General features: G+C 46.1%; 2 protein-coding genes across 2 annotated transcripts in view; both read left to right on the top strand.

The window, feature by feature from the left end:
• Positions 1-13413, top strand: part of LOC308375271 (FERM and PDZ domain-containing protein 4-like) — a gene marked incomplete at both ends in the record, with an annotated part of 97013 nt that extends 83600 nt beyond the window's left edge. Inside the window, 8 exons of the mRNA XM_080851347.1 lie at positions 1341-1460; positions 3340-3476; positions 3894-4020; positions 4367-4456; positions 4559-4741; positions 4936-5071; positions 7928-9001; positions 10151-13413. Coding sequence (XP_080707473.1) covers positions 1341-1460; positions 3340-3476; positions 3894-4020; positions 4367-4456; positions 4559-4741; positions 4936-5071; positions 7928-9001; positions 10151-13413 — 5130 coding nt within the window. The remainder of the gene's footprint in view (positions 1-1340; positions 1461-3339; positions 3477-3893; positions 4021-4366; positions 4457-4558; positions 4742-4935; positions 5072-7927; positions 9002-10150) is intronic.
• A 2391-nt stretch (positions 13414-15804) lies between these two features.
• On the top strand, positions 15805-27631 carry LOC308374986 (ribose-phosphate pyrophosphokinase 2-like). Its single transcript, XM_080850998.1, has 7 exons — positions 15805-16045; positions 19821-20004; positions 21700-21798; positions 22609-22733; positions 23261-23434; positions 25047-25206; positions 25559-27631. Exons 1-7 carry the CDS (start codon positions 15924-15926, stop codon positions 25649-25651), a joined length of 957 nt encoding a protein of 318 aa, XP_080707124.1. The 5' UTR covers positions 15805-15923; the 3' UTR covers positions 25652-27631.
• Positions 27632-27952: the final 321 nt, after the last annotated feature.

Raw genomic sequence — 27952 nt, 5'->3', positions numbered from 1 at the left:
AAAAGACAGAATGGTGTAAGCACAAACATATTCTTGACCTATGCTCAGGTCACTCACAGACGCAGGAAGGGACCAACAGGGGATGAAGAGGGTTCATCAGCGTCTGCAGTGGCAAAGCACTGGAGCGTAAACAAATCAATACAACTGAACCTTTCTGGCGAGGTCATGAAACCCAGTGGACTCAATGATGACGCGTTTTGCATAACATTGATATTTATTGCACACGTTACACTGTTGCAAACAAATATCAGCGGGAAGGAGAGCCAGTTTTCGTAATATTTGACAATTCCTCTACTAGTCCATCTGTTAAGACCAGTGTGCTATGAAAGAATATAAAGCGCTAGACTACTACACAAATTCGGCAGCTTGACATGCAGAACACAAGATCGATGTAATGAATGCCTCCCGCACACATCTTTGACATTGGTGTCCAACAGCAAACATTTGACAGGCATCCAGCGCTGGCTGGCGATTGGCCTTCGAGGCTGTGAAGCACTCATTCAGTATGCAGCAGACAATGCTATTCCTGCGCGTGATTTATCAGACTTGCCATCGTCGTGGCGCTAGCTTTCGATATTTAAATGAACGTGAAAGATCATAGGGCGGAACTCTTAATATTCCAACAGCGCATCTGTCGCTTCAGTCACTGCTTGCCGAGAATTGCTGATTAGCTTTTTTTAGTTAGTGTGTGTGTGTGTATGTGTGTGTGTGTGTGTGTGTGTGTGAGTGTGTGTATGTGAGTGTGTGTGTGTGTGTGTGTGTGTGTGTGTGTGTGTGTGTGTGTGTGTGTGTGTGTGTGTGAGTGTGTGTATGTGAGTGTGTGTGTGTGTGTGTGTGTGTGTGTGTGTGTGTGTGTGTGTGTGTGAATGAGTGTGTGAAGGACGGTGTTTTTTAATGAGAATTGTCTCGCTTTCATTGTCATGAAATGCAAATGATGTGGGTGCAATGGACTGCTCCTGTTTCACTCAGTGGCCAAAGAAAAGCTCCGCTCTCAACTAATATCGTTCCGGCTCCTTCCTGCCGAGGCACTTTTGTTTGTGGTTACTGTTACTCTCACTCTCACACACGCACACAAGCACACACACCCACACACACACACAGAGACACAAACTCACACACACACACACACACACACACACACTTTTGATGGTTCAGAATACATTTGGGAAGAATGTAATGAGAAGCAGCGTTGCCATATGTGCTACCCTTTTCACTGAGTGCCTGCCTCCCCTCCCCCCCCCCAACTCGTGCCCCACTCCTTCTCCACCCCCCGCCCCCCCCCCCCCCCCCCCCCCCCCCCTCTTCTCTCTCTCTCTCTCTGTGTGTTTGTCTTCGGCCAGGTTACGCAGAGGCCCGGGTCACATAAGATGAAGTGTTTTTTCAGAATCAGCTTCGTCCCAAAGGATCCGGTTGACCTTCTCAGGAGAGATGCAGTAGCTTTTGAATACCTCTACGTGCAGGTAGGCTCAGAAGGTCTATGTCAGGGTCTGTGTGTGTGTGTGTGTGTATGTCTGTCTGATATCTATGCATGTATGTGTGTGTGTGTGTATGTGTGTCTGGTATCTGTGTATGCCTGTGTGCGAGTGCGAGTGTGTGTGTGTGTGTGTGTGTGTGTGTGTGTGTGTGTGTGTGTGAGAGAGCCATTTGAGACCATGCTTCAGTGTGAAACACAAAATGTGTGTGGTATGCCCATATCTCACCTTGAAAAGATCTGGTATGTACAAAAGAGTACACAGACTATTGGTGCTAGTCAAAGTAATACACAGGCTATTGGTGCTAGTCAAAGTAGTACACAGACTATTGGTGCTAGTCAAAGTAGTACACAGGCTATTGGTGCTAGTCAAAGTAGTACACAGACTATTGGTGCTAGTCAAAGAAGTACACAGACTATTGGTGCTAGTCAAAGTAGTACACAGACTATTGGTGCTAGTCAAAGTAATACACAGGCTATTGGTGCTAGTCAAAGTAGTACACAGACTATTGGTGCTAGTCAAAGTAGTACACAGGCTATTGGTGCTAGTCAAAGTAGTACACAGACTATTGGTGCTAGTCAAAGAAGTACACAGACTATTGGTGCTAGTCAAAGTAGTACACAGACTATTGGTGCTAGTCAAAGAGTACACAGGCTATTGGTGCTAGTCAAAATAGTACACAGACTATTGGTGCTAGTCAAAGTAGTACACAGTCTATTGGTGCTGGTCAAAGTAGTACACAGGCTATTGGTGCTAGTCAAAGTAGTACACAGGCTATTGGTGCTAGTCAAAGTAGTACACAGACTATTGGTGCTATTCAAAGTAGTACACAGTCTATTGGTGCTGGTCAAAGTAGTACACAGGCTATTGGTGCTAGTCAAAGTAGTACACAGGCTATTGGTGCTAGTCAAAGTAGTACACAGACTATTGGTGCTAGTCAACGTAGTACACAGACTATTGGTGCTAGTCAAAGTAGTACACAGACTATTGGTGCTAGTCAACGTAGTACACAGACTATTGGTGCTAGTCAAAGTAGTACACAGACTATTGGTGCGAGTGAATGAAGTACACTGACTATTGGTGCTAGTCTTGCAAGGTCAGAGGCATGCACTATAACATAGGTGTGGAGATGATTTTGGTGTACAGTAAAGGGAACATCATTTTGAAGAAACCGAATGAATGTGAACAGAATGGGTGAAGTTGAAGTTACTGGGTGAAGTTACTATTAGAGGCTATAATTCTCCTGTTTTTGTGATATGAAGTGGTTCTCTGGTTTTTGGATAGATATTAGGAGCAAAGCTTGATGTGGGTGTAGGCACAGCCTTGTCGGCAGTGCCACACTTCTTCAAGCTGTGCCCAGAGATGCACTTTTCTATAGGAGGGCTGACAGTCTTGTAACAGAACGATAGTTAGGGGTCATGTTCCTTCAGCGCAAGGCATTGAGAGATCAGAGGTCAGAGGGACAGATGTTCTGCTGACGACTTGATGGTGCTCCACTTGACAGCTTGAGAGGCCTGCATACAGGTCATGGATTAACATGTTTGGTGAGTAACTCCTACTGTAAGTAACTCATCTCTCTCTCTCTCTATCTCTTTCTCTCTCTCTCCCCCTCTCTCTGTCTCTCTCTGTCTCTCTCTCTCCCTCTCTCCCTCCCCCTCTCTCTCTCTCTCTATCTCTCCCTCTCTCTCTCCCTCTCTCTCTCCCTCTCTCTCTCTTTCTCCCTCTCTCTCTCCCTCTCTCTCTCTCCCTCTCTCGTTCTCTCCCCCTCTCACTTTCTCTCTCTCTCTCTCTCCCTCTCTCTCTATCTCTCCCTCTCTCTCTCCCTCTCTCTCTCTCTCTCTCTCTCTCTCTCTGTCCCATTGCTCAGAGCTGTAACGATGTTGTTTTGGAGCGGTTTGGCTCGGAGCTGAAGTATGATGCTGCCCTGCGCCTTGGCGCCCTGCAAATGTACATCCTCACCATGATGACCCGGCAGACCCAGAAGGTCTCGCTCAAGTACATCCAGTGAGTCGTCCCTCTCTCTCTTTCTCTCTCTCTGATTCCTCCCTCCTTCTTTCTCTCTCTCTCTGACTCCCTCTCTCCTTCTTTCTCTCTCTCTCTGACTCCCTCCCTCCTTCTCTCTCTCTCTCTCTCTGACTCCCTCTCTTCTTCTCCCATCCCAATGTTTGGTGACCTCTCCCTTTCTCTGTACATCCAGTGAGTCGTCTCTAATCTAGTCTTATTCCACCATCACATCAAACACCAGTAGATGAAGTATCAGGAATTTCCAGTTGAATATAGACTCTCTCAAACCCCTTTTGCCCCCCCCCCCCCCCCCCCCGCCCCCCCCCCCGAGTTTCAAAGTTATTTTTCCTACATGAGGCCATTTTGAGGAATGGTTGGACTGCTATGTGACCCCTTCCATCTCTATCTACCTCTTAGGAAAGAGTGGGGTTTGGCATTGTTTCTTCCTCCGTCAGTGATGTCTCACATGAAGGAGAAAAATATCAAGAAAGCTCTCACACACATCCTGAAGACCAATCAGAATCTAGTGCCTCCAGGGAAGAAGGTAGGTCTCACAGAGCTCCTTCCTCTTCCATACTGGCAGGAGAGATGTTGTGAAAGTGCGCCCTCTACTGGCATCATCAAGTATTACACCCTCAAAATAATAGTTTCTCAGAAGACTTTGTATTTATGATATTCATGAAACTCCAAAAATGTATTCAGTTCCCTGGAAGGTGTCATATCTCAACAGAGTAATCTCTTGCCGTGAGTTACTCATCTCAATGGCTTCCCTGTTCTGCTGAAAGAGTTTGTAAAAATAGCGTTACTGTGGCCTGTGGGAATTAATACGTTAACTTTGTCTTTTTCTTGTGAAACTAATCCACTCCTGACTGTTTCGTTTATTGTTTCAGATGACGGTGTTGCAGGCAAAGGTGCACTATCTGAAGTATCTCAGTGAAATGAGATTGTATGGTGGGAGAGTATTCAAGTCTATTCTCCTGGTAAGCACAGCTGTTTTTGCTCTGTAAAAGTGTCTCACCATGTCTATTACTTCCTTAACATTTCTCCTCTCAATCTCTTTCTTACACTCCTTCACTTTACAGCAAGGTGAGAAACAGACAGACGTGACCCTGCTGGTGGGACCGAGGTATGGCATCAGTCATGTCATCAACGTCAAGACCAATCTAGTGGCTCTTTTAGCGGACTTCAGTCACGTGAACCGCATCGAGATCCTCACGGAGGATGAGACCAATGTCCGGGTGGAGCTGCACGTGCTGGACGTCAAGGTAATGTAGGAAGACGTGTTAAAACAATGACAATCATAAGAAATCATTCAGTGCAGGTTGGAAGCATCTAAGAGGTATTGTTTGACTCAGAATTATGATATATAATATATATATAATATAACTGTCTCAAGTAAGAGATTACATTTGTCATTTTGGATGCATTCCATAACTATTTTGATTTCTCCATCTGATAGCCGATCACATTGGTGATGGAGTCTAGTGATGCCATGAACCTGGCCTGCATGACGGCAGGCTACTATAGGCTGCTGGTGGACTCCAGACGCTCGATCTTCAATATGGCCAACAGCAACAGCATGGGTGACATGGACAGTAAGTACACCGGACGGATCAATTCAATTCAATTTTATTTATATAGCGCCATAACAATACAATTGCTTCTAGGCGCTTTACAGAGCCCAGAGCCTGAACCCCCAATGCAAGCACAATGGCAACAGGGGCAAGAAAAAACTCCTTGTTAGGCAGGAAGAAACCTTAAGCAGAACCACGGCACATAAGGGGAGGATCAAGTTGCATCCTTGTCAAAGCTCATGTCATGCTGTCCTCCATCTAAAGTTAACACAAGGCAGCACTCAGAGGTACACTGTAAGTGAGGGGTGCCACAGTTAGAAGTTAGGGTGGCATGGTCAATTGTGAATGACCGGTTTCACGGTTATCTAAATTATTTTCCGTTTTAATAATTCAGGGTCCGCACATGTCTTCACCATCCTTACTTTGTAGCCTACAGTACGGTCACACGTGCTGGCCTTAACCACATAACGGTTAATCTCAACATCCCTAACCGTAAAAGACCAAAAAACAGACTCTGCGCCACGAGGTGGTTTACAAAAAATGTTGTACACCTATTATGTAAGTAGTGCAGGAACTTAGCCTGAGGGGAAAGCAGACCTTTGAGTGCTCTTGTTCTAGAGTGGCCGTACAGCACTGAGTGTTCTTGTTCTAGAGTGGCCGTACAGCACTGAGTGTTCTTGTTCTAGAGTGGCCGTACAGCACTGAGTGTTCTTGTTCTAGAGTGGCCGTACAGCACTGAGTGTTCTTGTTCTAGAGTGGCCGTACAGCACTGAGTGTTCTTGTTCTAGAGTGGCCGTACAGCACTGAGTGTTCTTGTTCTAGAGTGGCCGTACAGCACTGAGTGTTCTTGTTCTAGAGTGGACGTACAGCACTGAGTGTTCTTGTTCTAGAGTGGCCGTACAGCACTGAGTGTTCTTGTTCTAGAGTGGACGTACAGCACTGAGTGTTCTTGTTCTAGAGTGGCCGTACAGCACTGAGTGTTCTTGTTCTAGAGTGGCCGTACAGCACTGAGTGTTCTTGTTCTAGAGTGGCCGTACAGCACTGAGTGTTCCTGTTCTAGAGTGGCCGTACAGCACTGAGTGTTCTTGTTCTAGAGTGGCCGTACAGCACTGAGTGTTCTTGTTCTAGAGTGGCCGTACAGCACTGAGTGTTCTTGTTCTAGAGTGGCAGTACAGCACTGAGTGTTCATGTTCTAGAGTGGCCGTACAGCGCTGAGTGTTCTTGTTCTAGAGTGGCCGTACAGCACTGAGTGTTCTTGTTCTAGAGTGGCCGTACAGCACTGAGTGTTCTTGTTCTAGAGTGGACGTACAGCACTGAGTGTTCTTGTTCTAGAGTGGCCGTACAGCACTGAGTGTTCTTGTTCTAGAGTGGCCGTACAGCACTGAGTGTTCTTGTTCTAGAGTGGCCGTACAGCACTGAGTGTTCCTGTTCTAGAGTGGCCGTACAGCACTGAGTGTTCTTGTTCTAGAGTGGCCGTACAGCACTGAGTGTTCTTGTTCTAGAGTGGCCGTACAGCACTGAGTGTTCTTGTTCTAGAGTGGCAGTACAGCACTGAGTGTTCATGTTCTAGAGTGGCCGTACAGCGCTGAGTGTTCTTGTTCTAGAGTGGCCGTACAGCACTGAGTGTTCTTGTTCTAGAGTGGCCGTACAGCACTGAGTGTTCTTGTTCTAGAGTGGCCGTACAGCACTGAGTGTTCTTGTTCTAGAGTGGCCGTACAGCACTGAGTGTTCTTGTTCTAGAGTGGACGTACAGCACTGAGTGTTCTTGTTCTAGAGTGGCCGTACAGCACTGAGTGTTCCTGTTCTAGAGTGGCCGTACAGCACTGAGTGTTCTTGTTCTAGAGTGGCCGTACAGCACTGAGTGTTCTTGTTCAAGAGTGGCCGTACAGCAATGAGTGTTCCTGTTCTAGAGTGGCCGTACAGCACTGAGTGTTCTTGTTCTAGAGTGGCCGTACAGCACTGAGTGTTCTTGTTCTAGAGTGGCTGTACATAACTGAGTGTTCTTGTTCTAGAGTGGCCGTACAGCACTGAGTGTTCTTGTTCTGTTCCAGACCTTTGAGTGTTCTTGTTCTAGAGTGACCGTACAGCACTGAGTGTTCTTGTTCTGTTCCAGACCTTTGAGTGTTCTTGTTCTAGAGTGGCCGTACAGCACTGAGTGTTCTTGTTCTAGAGTGGCCGTACAGCACTGAGTGTTCCTGTTCTAGAGTGGCCGTACAGCACTGAGTGTTCTTGTTCTAGAGTGGCCGTACAGCACTGAGTGTTCTTGTTCTAGAGTGGCTGTACATAACTGAGTGTTCTTGTTCTAGAGTGGCCGTACAGCACTGAGTGTTCTTGTTCTAGAGTGGCCGTACAGCACTGAGTGTTCTTGTTCTAGAGTGGCCGTACAGCACTGAGTGTTCTTGTTCTGTTCCAGACCTTTGAGTGTTCTTGTTCTAGAGTGACCGTACAGCACTGAGTGTTCTTGTTCTGTTCCAGACCTTTGAGTGTTCTTGTTCTAGAGTGGCCGTACAGCACTGAGTGTTCTTGTTCTAGAGTGGCCGTACAGCACTGAGTGTTCCTGTTCTAGAGTGGCCGTACAGCACTGAGTGTTCTTGTTCTAGAGTGGCCGTACAGCACTGAGTGTTCTTGTTCTAGAGTGGCCGTACAGCGCTGAGTGTTCTTGTTCTAGAGTGGCCGTACAGCACTGAGTGTTCTTGTTCTAGAGTGGCCGTACAGCACTGAGTGTTCTTGTTCTAGAGTGGCCGTACAGCACTGAGTGTTCTTGTTCTAGAGTGGCCGTACAGCACTGAGTGTTCTTGTTCTAGAGTGGCCGTACAGCACTGAGTGTTCTTGTTCTAGAGTGGCCGTACAGCACTGAGTGTTCTTGTTCTGTTCCAGGTCAGGATCGGGGGCTGGAGTGGCCGTACAGCACTTCCTTCGGAGACCTTGAGGACCCCAGTGCTCATGGTGGCCCTAGCCAATCCTGCCCCAGAGATTCTGACTCCGACTACCCAGAGACTCACGCAGTGGAGAACAACCACGGCTCCCCCTTTCGCATGGAAGTCTTCCGGCCGCCTCCGCCTCCGCCTGGTGAGGAGAGGCCCTGCGGGGGGAGGAGAAGCCCCTTACCCCCACCACTCCCCCCACCCAGACAGAGGCCCCAAGACTCACCCCGAAACACAAAAGTTTCCTTTATTTTCGGTGACCCCCCTTTGGACGCTTTGATCCCTCCGAACCTGGGCTACCAGCGACTCATGGACGAGAGCCCCGAGTCGGCCGACGAGGGCCGGTCGTCGGCGTTCCTTCCGAGCGGCGCCGGCGGCCTCCGTGTGCCGGACGGCATGGCGTTCTGCAAGAACGTTGTGTACAGTAACATCGGAGAGGGACGGATCTTCACCGGGGCGGGGGGAGCCGTGGAGGAGCCGCTCCTGCGAGACCTCTGCTACGCCGAGACCACGGACGAGGTGGAGGACGAAGACGAGGGCAGCGGCGAGGAGGACTCCACCATCACCGAGGGCGAGGGCGAGGAAGAGGGAGCCGAAGGCGAGTCGGCGGCGGGGGGGGCTCTGTCGCCGCCGCCGTCCGCCGGAAACTCCACCTTCCTGTCACTCTCGGGCTCCAGCGACGACATCATCGATCTGACGTCACTGCCGCCCCCCGAAGGGGAGGACAACGAGGTCAGTGACGCCCTGCTGCGGACTCTCAACATGGCCATCGCCGCACCTCCTCCTGGCTTCAGGGACAGCTCCGACGAGGAGGGTGCAGAAGGCAAGGCCCAGCCGCAGGGCTCCTACGACAACGACGCCATGCCGGTGTCTCTGATCGACGCGGTACTGACACACGGGGAGAGCAGCGGCACGGACAGGAGGCTGGACCACGCGGTGGTGACCACGCTACAGGCACTGGAGGCGCTAGCCGTGGCGGAGGAGCCGGCGGCACGGCCACAGAGACCCAACAGCAGCGGCGCAGCAGGTCCACACACTCACCCAGTACAGTCTTACACGCATGCGCACGCACACACACCGTACACACGCACACACACGCACGGGCACACACACACACATCCTGTCTCTGTGCACAATGGAGGTATGTATGTTTTTTTTTTATCCTCCTGGGAACCAAGAAAAAATTTACAGAATAGCAGAATATTACAGCCATAGGAATGCTACTTTTACAGTAGGGGGGTCAGAATTTCATTTAAAATCATAATTTTCACTGGAAGCATAATTATAGAGCAAGTTAAGGGGTTTAATGCCGCTAATAATGCCAGATCTGCGTCTATTTTTGGGCATTTGTGTCAGATACAGCCACTTAATGACACACTAAAAACACCTTATGACTGATCTGGAGTAACAATAAAAACACCTTGAGACTAATCTGGAGTAACTAAACGCAATTAATATGTGTTCTCCTACTTTAAAACAAGATTTTGTGGGTATCCATGCAGTAAGGCCCCATTTTATTTTTTATTTTTGAAAAGATGCTAAATTTGATGCCTTGAGCCACCTACAGGCCAGTATATGCCAGGTTGAGCCCCTTATGGCCCTGTGACCGCACTGAACAGATGTACAGTACCAGTCAAAAGTTTGGACACAGTTTTTCTTTACTTTTGTTATTTTCACTTTTTTTGTTTTGTACATCATTCCATATGTGTTCTTTCGTAGTATCAATGTCTTCAGTATTAATCTACAATGTAGAAAATAATACAAATAAAGAAAAAACTTGAATGAAAGGTGTGTCCAAACTTTTGCCTGGTACTGTATACATTTGTTTTACAGCAGAAAGACTATAATACTTGCAATGGATTTTTAATGTATCAACAAAAATCCCTAAGAAATGAGCCAAACTTACTAAAACTGTGTAGAGCAAGTCTGTCCCCACAAAATTATAGATAAACAACATTTCTAAGGAGCCTTATTGAACCCCTAAACCTGCATTATGATCTAGGTGAAAATGTGTACATTTATGTAGCGCCATAAAAGCCATAAAATGGGATTAATATTTGGGATGTGTTAGGAATGATTATGGAATTATGCATGGTATGTTTTAAGGAAATTGCCGATAATCATTGAAAAACAAAGCAAAATAATAACCAGCCTTTTTGTCCACTCTGAAATGCAGGAAGTGCCATATCTCGGACATTCAGCCCAGCTTCATCCTCTGATTCAGGAAATGAGACGAACTCCTCAGAGATGACGGAGACTTCGGAGCAGGCTGCAGCCCACAAGCTCTCAGAGACTCACATGCGCCTCCTAGTGGCTACGACCGAGGGCTACCAGCCTCTGCTGGAGGAGAAGACCGAGTTCCCCGTCTCGCCTTGCTCGCGAGCACCCATCCCAAAGCCCCCACGCAGTCCCCGCCACCGCCAGGCTGAGCCGCAGTCTGCCGCAGTGCCTTCCCAGCAGCCTCTACCTTCAGACGGGATCGAGATGGAGCCGGAGGCCCTGGAGGACAAATCCCTGACTGACTACATGGCGAGAGGGCATTCTAGCACTCTAGCGCTCAATTCCTGCAGTGGCAAACGCCCGAGCTCCGGTGCTGGTGGAGGTAAGCACCACAAGAAAGGAGGGTACGACCCCAACTCAGGGAAGTTCAACACCTTCACGGCCAGAGACAGCCGGCGGAGGGGTCACTTCGATGTCGAGCGCACCTCGTTTTGCGAGATGATCCAGAAGCGGCAACCTTTGCCCGAGGAGGGGCTGATGACTAGCCAGAGACACAGTATGTTAAGCATCCCCCACCACCTGGACCGAACACCTTCACTCGAGGCCAGAGAAGATGTCAGCGGCGCCGATAGCGTCAACGTCACCGACCATCAACCGAGTACTCCTTTACCTTCCCCGTCCAAAAAGCCTCACGAGCCCTGCCCGGTGGACTACGGTGGCGACGAGCAGCAGCAGCACGTGCAGCCGGTGGCGCGGCCCGGTGTGGCGCGGCTGTGTGAGTACCACCTGGCCAAACGGATCTCGACGCTGCAGAACGAGCACTCCCTGCAGAGCTCCCAGTGCTCGTCCCTGGACGCGGGCGGCGGCAGCAGCGCCGGGAGCAGTGCCTGCGCCACCCCGACCGACTCCCCGCTGGCCGCCGCCGCCGCGCCCGACGTCGTCGGAGGCCGGCATCTGCTCTCGGAGTCGTCGTCGTCTCTGGTCCACTGCCTCCAGGGACAGCTCCCGTCCAACATGCACCCGCACGCCGACCCGGCCCTGCTGCGCAAGATGCTGCCCAACATTCACCCTGCCCCCGCCGCCGCCGGCTCCGACCCGTCCCTCAATGCGCCGCCTCGTGAGGGCACTGCGCCGCGGAGCTGCTCCAAGATCAAAGAGACCACAGGTACAGCTCGCAGGAGTAACCTTTTCAGTGATCTGCATGCAAAGCCGGGCTGTGTAAAGAACCTAAACACAAAGGAGGGCAGCGAGGCCTATAGGCAGCTGATAAACTACCTGACAGTAAGCCAGATGCACCAGGGGGGCAAACTGCAGAGTGCAGGCCTGGGGGGAGGCAGGAAGGACCGAAGGCAGTTAGTGAATAGCCCACAGCTGCTTGATCTTGTTAGGGGTAAGGGGAACACCATTGCCCGATGTCCCTGCATGCCAACCCAACCCTCACCCTTTCTGAGCCCACACCTAGCGCAGCCCAGTTTGGCCCCCTCACAACAGGGCTCCAGTGGGCCTCGATTGTACCACTCCGCCACCCTGCCTGCTAAGCTGAAGAAGAGTCCTGACTTGCATGCTCAGAGACCCACTGCCAGCCTCGAAGTGAGCCATCGTGGTGGGCACTACGAGCGGAGGAGCTCGTTTTCCGGCCTGGAGGGCGATCTAGAGCGAGGCGTCAACCCCCCGGAGCGGCTCCTGTCTCTGGCTCAGAGGGACGGTGTCCGCGAGGGGGGGCCTTGCAGGTCGTCATCGTCCAGGTCCCGTGGCAACGGCGGCGGAGCTGACGACTGGTTCAGGTCTGACTGGAGGACGAAGCATGCGGTCCACCAGGCACATAATGATTCTCTCTGTTTCTCTGCCACCCCCAGTGTAGCTCGCTCAGAGCAGCTAGCGACAGGAGTGGGAGACCATCCAGTGCTTTACCATCGGCAGGTCAAAGCCTGCACCTCCCCCGCGCCGCCCCCTCCACCTTCACCAACCCCTCCTCCTCCTCCTCCTCCTCCTCCACCACCACCACCGCCCCAACAAAACAGCAGGACCCTGACCGTCAACTCCAGCGTGCCAAAACAGGAATCGCCGAATCCGCTCCGGCAAAACCACGTCCAGGCGCAGGTGCCACTGCTGTACCAGTGCAACTCGTCGTCCATGAACAGCTTACGGCGGAGCCGCGAGCTCAGGAGGAGCACCAGCAACATCACCGCAGGCTCGGGGAGTGTTGAGACGCTCTTCGAGAGATCCAGAGGCTCCTCGGCAGCAGCCAGGTGCAGCTCCCAGGCGCCTCCTGTTCAGCAGCCGGTCGAAAACAAACTGCAGCAGCGTCGCCCCACCAAGAAGAGGCTGTCCAAGAGCTACTCCCAGGGGTCCATGGCCTCGCAGGCCACCTGCTGGTCCAGCGGTGGTGGTGGGGGGGACAGGAGGGCCTCTGTGATGCTTCCACTGCAGAAGGACTCGAAACACACGAAGGGATCGCAGAAACTGGACGCCAGTCCCTGGCGGTGCCACGGCCCCTTCAGCTACTGCTTCTTCAAGAGAAAGAGCCAGACCGAGGAGGACGACACGGACGGAGACTCCTCTGGAAGATTCCGGGGCGACCTGGAAGAAGCAGGGCCCTCCCAGTACAACAACCCCAACCCTGTTCTAGACACCACAGGAGAACAGCTGTACGGGGAGGTCCTGAACAACATGAGCTTCGGCGACCGTCTGGCTCGCATCAGTGCGCTGAAAGACCGCATATACTCCTACCCAGCAGGCTTTGCGGACGTGCTGCGCGACGCGAGCGAGCTCATCGCACTGGTGCGGTCCAGTGTCGGGCGCGGCGATCGGGGCGTTCCCCCACTTCAGGGCCAGGAGCTCGCCCAGTACAAACAGCTGCTGTCCATCGAGTCGAAGGAGCTGGGCCGAGCCTGTCGCCGCATGGCTCAGGCTCACGGGAGCCCGGAGGAGATGCTCCTGGCCGTCACCTGCAGCTTCCAGGTGCTGTGCTGCCTGTCGGAGGCCTGCATGTGCTTGGTGCGAGGGCTGGGCGCCTCTGCCTCACATCAGCAGCGAGAGGTGGTGGCTAAGGTCGATGAGGTGGTGATGAACTACATCTGCCTGCTACGTGCCGCGGAGGCTGCCTCTGGCTGTTCCCCGGGCGACCACAGTGTCAGGGCACTGGCAAGACACTCCAGCACCATGTCGGCCATCGCCAACGCCCTCACCCGCTCACTGAAAACACTGCTTAGCAAATAGTTGTCTGAAAACCTCCTTTAAGCGCGTATATATATTCCTGACAGGACTGTGTTTTAAGAATTCACCTTATATCTTCAGAAGAAGGGGGACGGTACACCTTTAAACCTGTACTGCATGTCTCCAGCCCAATCTTTTAAGGTAAACTTCACCACAGCTCTTCAGCCTGAAGTATACACCTTTAACTTGACGAGACTACATGTGTCTTCATTTTAAGTGGACTGCATGCCTTTAGGCTAGGCTGTTTTTAGGCTGACTGGAGTTCACATTTTAAGCCAGACTGAGCTATGTCTGCACTGACTGGTATACATGTCTTTAGTCTGGATTATCTGTAACTGCGAAGCCATACATGGACCCAAGGGGTAACAACCCCCATGAAAATACATAAATGTAAACTGCTGTAATCATTCTTATTCTGTGCATATTTATTTTATATGTAAAAAAAAATGTATATAGACGTATATAAGAATCTACTAAATGCTAAATGCTAACTTTAAGACGACTTAAAGGGAAGATTATACTGCAAATCTATTCTTAATATATTTAGCAAAATGCTGTTACATATTTGCAACTTAAGAGGAAAATATAGGTCAAATGGCTTTACTGAGGAGCTGAAGTTCCACAGGTGAATATTTATTAGTGCTTCTTAATGCAATTTTAAAATAATCTAGTCTTTTTAACAGGCATACAGATACACTGAAATGAAATTAGCTGATTTATTTAATGCTACAGATTATTTATTAAAATTCCATGATATAACATGTCATTGTCTATTGATTGTTTAATTATTTAATACTTTTCTAACTATTGTGTTTTATCTTTACTTTTGAAATATTGGTTATGTGTCCCCATCACTTTATGAAAAACATTGCTGTGTTTATGCAAACATTTCACAGATCACAGATCATATTGCCCACATTATAATTTGAATGTCTCGCACTTTACCACAGCAATCTGCTCAGCACTCGGATCCAATAAAAATATTTAAAGACTTAAACACTGAAATACCCTTTTTTTTGTCCTGTGTCTACAATCATACACACATTCTCTGTAATGTATCTATTTAGTTCTACTGCATTTCAGAACACTATAAAACAACTACACATAAAATATCTTAGATTAGGAATATTATTCCCCTAAAGAGTTTATCTAGTTTAATGATGAAATGTGCTCATGACTCTGAGAACACTGTGAGAGGAGTGATCTGTTTGTTCTGTTATCGTTCTGTTGTGTCTAAAACATGCCTAGGTGCACATGGGAAAGTTGATAAGGCGGTAGAGGTATCTCTCGGGTGTTTACAGACACTGATTTCCAAGGACAGCAACTGCTCTCACAGTGTGTGTGTGTGTGTGTGTGTGTGTGTGTGTGTGTGTGTGTGTGTGTGTGTGTGTGTGTGTGTGTGTGTGTGTGTGTGTGTGTGTGTGTAAGACAGGAAGACCGGACATGGCCGCACTCACAAAGCCTCTTCTGAGACTAGCGGGTCTCAGCTGACTCCACACGTGCTGCAAAATCAAGTTAAGGACGGCACTTCTGAAGTTTGGTAGCTTGGACGCTGCTGCTGCCCTGAACAGTGGTGATTTTGTTGAGACCAATGCATTTAGTGGTATCTTAAATAGCCTCTCCAGTGCTCAACTAGGAGAGGACAAAGGCAGCTTCACAAACTTTGTAGAGATTTTTTGGAGAAAAGAAATTAAGCTATGTCCTGACCATTATGCTGTAACAGTTAGTGATTACAAAAATAAAAGAGAAAAAATACCTTACTTGACTTAAAAGACAGATTCTACTCTTTAATTACTCATTCAAACGTTTTGGTAAATTTCATTTTACCATATTGTACAAGCAATTATGGTTGTGCATATTCAGATACACTACAGTGGCCATACACACAGGAAATGCAACATGCTTGGCGCATTTAGACAATTTGACAGCTATAATCTACTTTTGGACAGTATGCTGTGGCTTTTTTCAGGCAATAAAATGAATAGCAAAAACCTGTGCTTGCTTGCTGTTTTAGTTTTGTTCTGCTTCTTCTGGTGTTTTAATCTGTACATATCTGGGATCAAAAATAAAGTTAGTACAGAAGTCTATATAGCACACTTATATAAATTGAATAGAAGGGGCAATATTCAATCTGCAGCATATCACTACCATGTCAAATAAACGTACGTATATTTTCTAGACATCGACCGTGGTTATTTACCTTCACTCACAGTAATCTATGGGAATAGCCTTGCGGCTGAGCACACTCAATGCAGCACAACACAATTGTGCCATAATCTGTTTGGCCAATGAGATACAAGCACTTCCGTCCAATTCTGCTTTGCGTGCACCAGGATTTGTCTCACTTCCTTTTTAACTTGTAGTCTTATGTCAGTCACAGCTAGGATGCTTTAGCTCTAGCATTAGCCAACTAGTTAAACAACCTCCAGTCACCGGAGAAGCATTTTGCTGTCCGCAAGCCCCATCAGCACCTTTTCCCGTCAGCACATAAGCTATTCTGTGCACTTTGGAAAATGCCGAATATTGTGCTTTTCAGCGGGAGCTCTCATCACGACCTGTCACAGCGAGTGGCAGACCGCCTTGGCTTTCAACTGGGCAAAGTAACCACGAAGAAATTCAGCAATCAGGAAACATGGTAAGCTTTTGCTTAGCACTACACTGTGAACAACAACTACCTTACTAATTGTGTTTAATAATTGTATTCAAGCTGTGGTCAACTGCGTGCATCGAGCATTTGCGTACTAAGCTTGCCAAACTCGTCACGTTAACTACGTTACTCACGGCTAACCTAACGTTATAATACAGCGTGCGTAGAGCTCTTGTCTCAACAACACACGTGCACCCCATGAAGGTTGTGTGTTTTGGTCATTTTAACTGATATTTGTGGAAAAACTAACCTATGATGTAGCAGTTCGATGTAAATGTCGCAGTTCGGGGTTCACATGCGAAGTTTACGGGAATAATTAAGGAGCTAGCAAGGATCGCTAGCTTGCATTATCATTCTGGCTGGAGAGGTCCAAATTGTGGTTCTCCACCAGGAGGGATATTCTGAGCGAGAGATTAGCGAGAAGTTAAAATGTAGATGAGGCGATTGTGAAATGTTTTTATTCAGTGACTTATTAAAGCAAAAAGCATATATGTTGGCAATACCTTGGCATTCATATTTTCTTCTACTTGACGTTACTGCCTAGCCAATCAAGCTGACAGTGTTTGCTTGATAACGTTGTTGTGAAGTAACCTGATTATGCTTTAGCTGCTTCTGCCAAAAACTTAGTTGACGAAGTACACACCACTATACTTACCTTCAACTAAACAGCTGGGTTTCAATCACCCACACTGACATCAGTTGCTACCTGATGAATCGTAGTCTTAGAACTATCCTCTCATTTGTGAAATAGTTTCTCACTCGTTGCACCTCGGAAATAAAATCACATTGTGATCCATACTTCACTCGTTTATTCGACCAATGTACAGGTTGACTGCACCAGAAGTTTTAGGTGAATACTTGTCAACCGTGATTTGAATCCTCGTTTCCTTTCCTTCGATTTATTTAGATTTTTTTTTTGCAGAGCAGAGAAAAAGTTCAGGTTAGTATTGCCGTTATTAATAGACGGGCTGATATCAATAATACCTTGCCCACAGAACATCACATGATTGCACACTGCTCATTATTGGATCAGCATGCGGTGCTGCAGTTCCTGTATGAACCACTGGGTGTGCTTATTTACGGGAGAACGTAGATGACCTACATTTGAAATGTTTTCTTTTTTACCTCAGTAAATGTTACGCAATGGTTGCCAACGTCAACCTCTTAGAAAGCGATTTGTCTCAAGGTCGTTGGAGATTGTTCCCATGAAACCACCTAGAAGCTCATGTGTTTTCAAAGGGAAATCATGCTTTTGCTGCTTAACTAAATCAGTACCTTAAGAACCCACTTGTAGATGTATTAGGTTTTTTGGGGGGTGAATGTCATATAAAGTTAAATCATAATCGCTAATTTTTAAGTTGCCTGAAGGCACTGTTATTATGTGAAACATATCAACTTGTCCTATGAGTGTGTCCAATGTGTGTGTAGCAATGCACTTGCATGCAGGCAGGTGTGTGTTGGTAAATTACCTTGACCTGGCATTTGTTCTCAAAGGGTTGTGTGAATGTTCAATGCTCTAGTCTCTATGGTCCTATCTCTCAAAGGGTTGTGTGAATGTTCAATGCTCTAGTCTCTATGGTCCTATCTCTCAAAGGGTTGTGTGAATGTTCTATGCTCTAGTCTAGTGTAGCAGACTGAGGCTACTGAATACATCTTAACTGCAGAAATGTCAGTCATTGAGTTTGCAAAGCCACGTTCCCTTCCCCTTGCTGTCAGGCAAAAACACAAACACATGTCCACACACGCAGTTGAAGTGCACTGCTATGGTGTAGAAATATGTCTGCACTAACGGCCTTTTGACGACATGCACTGAGAGCTGAGAGCCCTTGCTGATTTTAAATCAAATTGTGTGGAGCTAGAGGATGGTCCTCCAGGTCTTGTTTATTTATTTATTTATGCGTTTATTTGAAAGGGGACAGTGTACATTGATAAACATTTTCCAGAAAATTTAAATGCACCGGAATTAGCTTGGTTAGCTAGTTTTCATCCGTTGTAACCCTTGGCATGGCATGACCGAAAGATATGGAAATAAAAGAAAGAAATAATAATACAAATTTATATAATTCAAAGAAATAATAAAAAAAAAAAAAAGATAAGCAACAGATTGACAAAACAGAGCAGTTTAAGAAAACAAATTGTAAAAACCAGACAGAGATTATGCGTCTCGTGCGTCTCGTGAGTGCCTCTCACATGGGTTGTGCGGCGTGCACAGATTTCTCCTAATTCATTTGCTCCAAGGGCCCCTCTGAACTGTCTAGAGACTCGTCCAGCGCTGCTCCTCTTATCACATGAGCTTCATGGCCACCAGATGACGAGGGGAATATCTTCTGAGGGGAATGTTTCACGTTAGTGTTACTTTTTCCCTTGAGATCAGACATTCTTTAGATGTGTTTCCCCCCCCCCCCCCTTCTTTTTCCTGCGTGTACAAAAGTTTAAGACCACTCATGGGAAAATGTACTTTTTTTGCATCAGAGATTTAATTGTCACTTTTCAAATACATAATGCAGCAAACACAACATAACGTTGCATTAAGCTGTGTTTTGCCTTTTCTAAAGACCCACAGAAATGGGTTAAAAGGTGTAATTCACAGAACTGGGTCCCAAATAGGTTTTTTTTTCACCAGGAGGAATATTCTGAGCGAGAGATTAGTGAGAAGTTAAGATGTAGATGAGGCGGTTGTGAAAATCAGGGACTTATTAAGGCAAAAAGCTTTTTTCTACCCATTATCGTGTGTGCTTAGAAAAGGCAAAACACAGCAGCATAATAATGTTGCATAATGACATGGGTACTGTGTGATGGTCGATTGATAAGTTACTACAATAGGCCGATGTAAGAATGAGGGATCTTATACAATCAGTTTAATTTCTAAAGCAATCACTGTGTCCAAAGTACATCTTCTCAACAGTGGTCTTAATCTTTTGTCCATCGCTGTCCTTGAGCCATGGAGATTATCACCCCGACTCACAATGCTAGCTTTTTAGCAGAGTTAATATACATACAACTCTATATTTTTTCCAGAACAGTCCATCTTTAGCTCAAAGCATGTACAAAACAAAACAACAAAGGTTTACATTTACCTGTAAGCTTAAGGATCTTCTATAGTTTCTGTCAACTAGACTGTGATGGAATGCTAAATGAGGCAATTGAGGCCACATGTAAATACTTTTTGTGTGTGTGTGTGTGTGTGTGTGTGTGTGTGTGTGTGTGTGTGTGTGTGTGTACGTGTGTACACCCATATTCCTACTTAACTATGGCAGTAAACGAGTACACATTTCTGAATGACTACTTTAATTTTTTCTTGCTAGGCAGATGTAAGCTAAATATAATACATAAAGACCAGGGGGTTGATATGGGCATGGCCAGCAGCCCCTCAACAATATTCATAGTTCAAATCAAATCTAACCTGTAATTTAATATAGCGTCACACGGAGAACGCGAAGAGGACTGTGTCTGAAGCAGGATAGGGCATTATGAGCATTAGATAGATAGATCGATCGATAGATAGATAGATAGATAGATAGATAGATAGATAAACTTGTATTAATCCCGTGAAGGAAATTCAATTGTCAAAGCAGCTAGGTAGTAGGAATAGGATTCAAGTATATACATAAACATTAAAAAAATAATTAATACAAATTTGAAAAAGAAATAAAATAAATAGATAAAATAAATAGACAACATAGTGCAGCATACATTACATAAAACTAAATGTTTGGTTGTGTTGGTTGTTCACAGTTTACATTAATGATGTTGTCTTTGGCAGCGTGGAGATCGGGGAGAGTGTTCGTGGGGAGGATGTCTACATCGTGCAGAGTGGCTGCGGAGAGATCAATGATAACCTCATGGAACTCCTCATAATGATCAACGCATGCAAGATTGCCTCCTCATCACGCGTCACTGCAGTCATCCCCTGCTTTCCCTACGCTCGACAGGACAAGAAAGACAAGGTACAGCATTTATAAACCAAACTAAGAAACGCCTTCAAATCACACCACACTTGCCATTGTTATATACCCTTTAAAGTGTGTGTGTGTGACTCCATCCATGCTGACAAGAAAGACAAGGTACAGCATTAATACACCAAACAAGGAAACGCCTTCAAATCACACCACACTTGCCATTCTTTTAAACCCTTAGTGTGTGTGTGTGACCTCATCCACGCTGACCTGATGTAGAATACCTTGCTGCTCTGGCATATAATGATGATATTGATGACCTAAATTTCCCTCGGGATCAATAAAGTATCAATCTATCTATCTATAAGCCATGAAGAGGTGTGAACGCCAAGGGGGACCCGGGTTCCAAAACGACCCGCGGTCATTTCCTGATTCCACTACCCATCTCTCTCACCAGTCTCCCTTCACTATCCGATTAAAGGCCAAAAGCCCAAAAACAAATCTTAAAAAAAAAAAAAACATACCTTGCTGCTCTGCCATAAAAGCGTACTCTAATTATGTACACCAGCACACTCAGTTTAATGTATTATGTTCACCGAAATACATTTTTTGCAAGTGATTTTAGCTGTTAAGGTTTGCTGTGACTCTCCATTAAACAGGATTGGCTTTTTCTACCTTGAACCTAGAGGTTGAGTTGCACATCAAATCTAGTTGGAGTACGGAAGTGTGTAGAATGTATTACATCTGAGATAGACATAGTCTCCTCTAAGCACAAAGCACACTGTGTTTTTCCAAGGAGGTAAAAATCAATCTTTGGGACAGATTGTGATCTCTGTGGGAAGATTAAACAGTCTCTCCCTTCTCATTGATCCATATTGTATCTTTCTGTCTGGTCTGTGAGTATGTAACGTGTCAGGACATGCAGGATGCCATGCTGGTAGTTTCGGTTCTTTTTTGGTAAATCAGGTTTCAAAAGGTCACTGCTGCATGCCAGTCTCAACAGCAGAAGCTGAAAAGTGAACAGTGGACTCCATCACAAGCACAGTTAGGAGTGCACATGTCACAATAAAAAGACGTGTGTGTGTGTGTGTGTGTGTGTGTGTGTGTGTGTGTGTTACACTGTGTTCATCATCTGAAACTGTGTGGAGCACAATAATAGAGGTCAGAATCGCAGCTGTGCTGACATCATTCAACTGTAGTTAACATTCATGCCTGTTTTTTTAAATTATGTAAATAGTGGCTTACATAAACCCTGAGAATGTTTTTCAAAAGTAAGCAGGAGGTTTGTGAGGTCACCACAAGTGATATGAGGACAACTCCTGTGGTAAAACCTGGCTAACTGAGGTGTTTCGTCATCAGATCACAGGGCAAGGTTTAAATAAGGACTCAGAGTACCACGATAGGCTAAGTGTGTGTGTGTGTTCCACAGTGATACATTGATACGAGTCAGCATGCTCTCAAATGACATTTTAACAGTGTGTATATGTTGCCTATATGAAAATAAAAACAAACGTGTATGTGAAAACCACTTTCAACAGGAACTGATCCTAAATTGTTTATATTGCACATTTGTTAATAGAACTATGTCAGTCATAATGTTGTAACATTAAAGCAAAAATGATATATAATGCATTACTTCTCCACTCAGTGTCATGCAATCTGATCCTCTATGGCTACATCTAGGTTTGCCAGGGCTCATCCAGTGTGTGTGTGTGTGTGTGTGTGTGTGTGTGTGTTGATTCTCAGAGTCGGGCTCCTATCTCCGCTAAGCTGGTGGCCAATATGCTGTCGGTGGCCGGAGCTGACCACATCATCACCATGGATCTGCACGCCTCACAAATACAGGTCCGTGTTTGGATGCTGAAAGGAGGCTGTATCTCTGGCACTAGATTGCCTGAATCCGGAGAGAAATGTCTGTGGATCGTCCTTTCGTCTACACGAACAGGACGGATCCGGACACTGAATCCGCACTCTTTGGAATCGGGGTTCCAAAGTGTGCAGATTCGATTCTGTCCACGGATTGGTGGTCGTCTGCACTCCGATCCGCACCCTTTCTAATCTGATGATGTAATTGCCCCACGTGATCGCCTTGCAACCTCAGCCTGAACCCTTATTAACCCCACTGCATCACTTCATAACAGCGACAACATCAACTAAATGTATATGACGTGTGGCCTTTTTCGTGACATACATTTTTCTACTGTGCTTAGTTGTTTGGACTGGGATAGCCTACCTACATGTGGATCGTTTTTCGTGGTCTTTCTTAGCCAGTTGGACGTAATTTTTGAGACCAGCCAGAACAACCGACACGACCAGTATTATTTAATAACTGAATGGGTTGCCTTGGCGCAGGTTGAGGTGTGAATGAGGTTCCTGTCTTTGAAGTCATCGTGTCATGGATGCCCCGAGTGAGACAAGGAGTTTAGTGTAGCTTAGTGTTTTTGCTCAGTAACAGAAAATGAAATTTAAAAAAGCTTGTTAAAGATGGGTCAGCAAACTCAAAATTGCAACAGCTTGCATGCTAAGTTTAAACATCTATCTCTACTGTGAATGACATGTCTTTAAGTTTAAAACCTGTTGCCAAATCTTGTAATAAACCCTTTTAGGATGGGAGGTCTTAGGATTCATGATGTTCCCCGGGTGTCTTGTGTGTAGGGGTTCTTTGACATCGCCGTGGACAACCTCTATGCTGAGCCTGCAGTGCTCCAGTGGATCCGTGAGAACATTCCAGAATGGAAGAACTGTATCATCGTCTCCCCCGACGCAGGTGGAGCAAAGAGGTAGGCCTGTAGAAGCGTCTGTGTATGCATTTGTCTGGAGATCTCTTTTTTTTTTTATCAAAGTGTAAAGGGGTTTAAAAAAATGATATAGTTCGCTCGAGGCTGTTATCTTCTGAAGGTCTCTTTGAAAGAGAAAGAGTTGAATAAACCTCTTTTGTATCGCTGAATATTAATGTAGCAAAGACGTACTAGATTAGAGGGCACCTGGAGTGCACGTGAACTATGTGGCTGGCATACAGATCTAGCCCCTCAATGCCTCTATTGTTGAATCCCTCTGCTGCAGTCATTGTATCAAACGGCGTTCTTTTTTAAGACAGACTTTGCGTCATGTGCGCTGCTTCTGACTCGCTGAACATGAACAAGTCTTTCACCTTTTTAGATTAATTTTATCTTTACGGATTAAGCGTTATCTTTAAAGTTTTCTCTGTGCTCTTTTTACCCTGCTTGTTGGTTTTAAAAGTTGCTTCCCTTTCACTCAGACCTGCTTTCTTTGGTGTCACTCACGATGTCTGTCCTCGCCTCTCTAGGGTGACCTCCATTGCCGACAGACTGAATGTGGAGTTTGCGCTCATTCACAAAGAGCGCAAAAAGGCGAACGAGGTGGACCGCATGGTGCTTGTCGGGGATGTGAAGGACCGCGTGGCTATCTTGGTGGACGACATGGCCGACACGTGTGGAACGATCTGCCACGCTGCCGACAAGTGAGAACCCCAGGACGGCCTTAACACACACACACACACACGCACACACACACACACACATGTGTCCACTACCTAGTGTGCACTACCAAGTGTGCACTACCAAGTGTGCACTTTACTGGAGCTAGTTAGTTGCACACACACACACACACACACACACACACACACACACACACACACATACACACACACATACACATGTGTCCACTATAAAGTGTGCACTACCAAGTGTGCACTTTACCGGAGCTAGTTAGTTGACCTTCCTCCTGTACTTCCATTGGCAAGTTTCAAAGTCTGATTTGGACGTAGAGAGATTAACGTAGATTTGGATTTCAATTTGTGAAGTAGTAGCATTCTCCATTTGTGGATCAGCTTGTTCTAGATGTTCTGTGTTTGAGCACGCAGAACATGTAGCTCAGTTTTTACTGAGATTATAGGCTGGAAACCTCATTCCTTAAATGAATCACTCAGCCACTCAGCAGACCATACAACGACCAGTGGGGGTGGCTAAGTGCGACAATGATAAAGTCAGGGGTTTGTTTCAAACTGTAGGAACAACAATTGCAGCAGTGCAAGAGCTAGAAAAAGCAATACAAACGGCTGTAGCCATGCTAGCAAACATGGCAGAATTGAAGCCAGAGCCAGAAGAATGTGTGTAAATGTATTTATCAAAGCGGATCAGCCTTTGACGAGCCGATATATCCTGTCGTCAATCCGTATTTCAAACGGGCTAATAGGACAATTGATTAACTGAACCTGATCCCTTACGATGAATAGAGCCCTGGTTTCCTCTCTGGCAATGGGTTTGGATGGCATGCAATGGCTGGAAACGATCCCCAGTGGCCCATGGCCAGACCCCTATTCACGGTGTGAATTTGGGTGTGGGTATACCAGGCTACAGAAGATGTCCACACACCAGGCCAATTCTACAGAAACAGTCCTACAGCTAGGAGGCAGTGAGGGGTTGGCACTGTTGGCACAAATGATCCTTTGCAGGCTGTTTGCACAGCTCGCCAGTCCTGTCGGGTGGAGCATGTTTTTGTTAACACTCTCTAAGCATGTTTTTGTAAACACTCTAAGCATGTTTTTGTAAACACTCTCCCTAAGATCGGCTTTAGCATTGTGCTGGGTATGCACAGCCCTTGGAGAAATGTTTCTCTTCCCAGAAAGGACATTCCGAGGTTATCTATAACATTCTGAAACTTTTTTTTCCTCCCAAGGAAGTCCTGGTGGAGGAAATGCTGTAGCAACCACTCGCCAGATTATGATGCACAGAGTGTGTGTGGTCTATTGTTTTTATTGATCTGCGGTTGATCAGCGATTGTACTGTTTTACATAACCTGAACACCAAAGCTTTTCATTAACCTCATTAACCTCATAATGGCAGTTATTTGACTCCTGTGACTATATTCAACGATGACTCACAGACACCACTAATGTGTGTTATTCCCAGTAGATGCCTCTTCTTTTTTTTTTTTTTTACATTTTTTTTAAACTGTTACTTGATATGCCATAATTAAAAAAAAATGTTCTTAGTCATTCACTAATATGCACATAATTCCTTGAGTCTGCTTGTTACTAGATCTCACTGTGTTTGTGTGTTTGTGTGTTACAGGTTGATCTCTGCTGGAGCAATAAAGGTCTATGCCATCCTCACACATGGCATCTTCTCTGGCCCTGCAATCTCACGCATCAACAATGCTCCTTTTGAGGCTGTAGTTGTCACCAACACAATTCCCCAGGAGGAGAAGATGAAGCAATGTCCGAAAATACAGGTACACACACACACACACACACACACACAGGCATGGTAACAGACTAATGAGATCACACGCACATACTCAGACTGGTGAGACCACATAAGTATAATCACCATGTGAAGAGTAAATAAGCAATATTTCTGGTAAAAAGTGAACTGAACTTGACGTGAACTTGAATCAAACAAGAGCCAGCCCAGGGAACGTGGGTCCTTAGCGCTGGTTAGTCCCATTGATTCACCATGGGCACACACACACACACACACACACACACACACACATTACTCAATTAGCTGCATACACGCTGACTCATGTGACCCAGGCACTAATGGGACTGGGCTGATGTGTGTGTGCTCCCCTCTCCCCGCAGGTCATCGACATCTCCATGATCCTGGCTGAAGCCATCCGGCGGACCCACAACGGGGAGTCAGTGTCCTATCTCTTCAGCCATGTGCCCCTGTGAAGTGCTCGCTCCGGAAAGAAACGGGGCGAGGCTTTTTGCACCTCTCGTCCCCACCAGCCAGTCCATGCCCTGCTCCTGCCACACACACACACACACACACACACACACATTCGTACGCACATATATACGCACATACATACACACACACCTGTGAGGCCATCATGTGTGGAAGCCTATAGCAAGTGGTTGGTTGCTTTCAAAGTAGTCTCGCATTCCTTTCATCTTTCCCCACAATGCAGAGCACCTCCTGGACAATCTTGTTTTTTTTTTTTTTCCCTGTTTTGTTTAGTTTGTGTATGCATCATGTTTGTTCACTGTCATTCTAGCCCAGAGATCTTGTCACCTAACATTTCCTTTTTTTTTTAAACCATAAATGTTGACATGTCAGTAGTTGTCAACATAGCTCAAGTTTGTTCCCTGTGCCTCCTTGTGACGGTCCCCTCTATAGCGCCTCTTGTTCCGCTCCTCTAAGTCTTAATGGGTACGCTAGCGAGGTATTCCAGTTCATCTACGGACAATTTGATTTTGGATCACACTTTCTCTGAGACCTGGATTAAATGCCCTAAAAGAAATCTGTGGAACGGGCATGTTTGTCCTGTGTGTTGTTAACTTCTCCTCGTTTTGATATGTTTTAAGCCAGTGATTGCCATTACCATCCACATTCCCAGTGTTTTATTTTGTATGGTCACAAGTTTCAAAGTAAAATGGACACTCTTCAGTCTTGACGTTATAGCAACGGTTGTAGCAGTCAGAGCCATGTTAACACATTGTCTCCTTTTGTGCTTTCCTTTGTAGCCTTAGTCTGATGTAATTCCTTAATCTGCTGGTTGACAAAGTTTATGTACCAATGTCCTTTTCATTCCTGTTTTGTGTACTGTTCGTTCTGGACACCATCTCCTAAGGGATGTAGCTCTCACTCATTCACATACTGACACTGTTAACATAACTGACCTCATTTTTTTGAACTCGCCCCATGTGATCATTTAATTGTTGCACCTTAACACAAATGGACACCTCCAGCCTGTTCCCAGTGTTCCCTGATGGCACCTTGGTTGGTCCTGATGCCCAGTCATCCTGGTCATCTCCCTCCAGCTTTGCTGCATACTGCTATAGCTAGCCTTACTGCTAATGCCTAGTGATATGTTGAGATTTACCAAATGTAGCTACGCACAAGTTGTCAGCCATCTTAGCCTTGTTTTGTTGTGGTGAGGGCGTTATTGTACACGGGTACCATCATTAAAAATATGTAATGCCACGGAAATGAAACTGTCCAGTGGTATAGATTCATGGAAGTTCTCCGATGGCCAATTCAAGGGGAGACTGGGCATCACTGTCTTTCAAAGGGCGTGCACAAGACTTTTGACTGTTATCAATAGTCAAGTGTTGACTTACTAAAACCTCAAACCAAAATGATACTTAAAATATGTAGATTACTAAATTTCGTTATATTATTATTGAATGTTGTATTTCTTTGCCATCGAGCCTATTTTGATAAACACAACACTTTTGAGAGGTTTAATTGGATCATCCATATTAACATTAATATGTACAAGCTGTTTACCCTGACACCTTCACTGCAGCAATCTGTGACCAAGGAGTGATCTTTGAACTCTCACCTGTTGGATGCCAGCATACAAACACAGACACCTTCTGGACCGGTATTGAGTTTGATTTTTTAAAATGATCTCTATAACCTGACACTAATACAAGCAATCTGATAGCCTCTATTTCTGTGAACTTGAAATGACCAGTTTCTCTTCTTTTTTTTTACTCTATTCTACTAGTTCAGAAAGGGCCATTGTGTTAAGATAACAAGAAGTGCGAACACCGACCATGGTGTTGTGGGAGTCGCTGAGGGTGAGAGGGTGTTGTGACAGGCAAGACGTGTCATAACCCTCTTGTAAAGGTTCTTTTAGTGTAGTCTGCTCAAGTGCTCTATTCTGTGGGGAGATCATTCAGAAATAAAGTTACCATATTTTTATGCTATTAGTGTTCTTTATCTGACCGTGAAATAAAGTGCTGACTGACCAACAAAACATTGATGGTGATCTACCTGGTATGAATTCAGCCGACATGCATCTGTCCCCAGTCGAGATATGTTGCTGGTATAGTGTTTTACAGCAAACAAAAATGGAGAAAGAATGAATAGCTAGATATTGGTTCTTAAATAAAACAGTACATCACTACATCATGGCTAATCAAAGTTCTTATACACTCAATTTGTGCTAAATAACAAGACATTTTTACAGTCTCCTACATTAAACCATAATTTCCCCAGACGCTATTTTTCAAAAACACCAC

This window comes from Sprattus sprattus (genome assembly GCF_963457725.1).
Source record: "Sprattus sprattus genome assembly, chromosome: 14".
NCBI lineage: Eukaryota > Metazoa > Chordata > Actinopteri > Clupeiformes > Clupeidae > Sprattus > Sprattus sprattus.
Note: the sequence above shows the minus strand (reverse complement) of the source record. Positions and strands in the feature narration are given on the sequence as shown.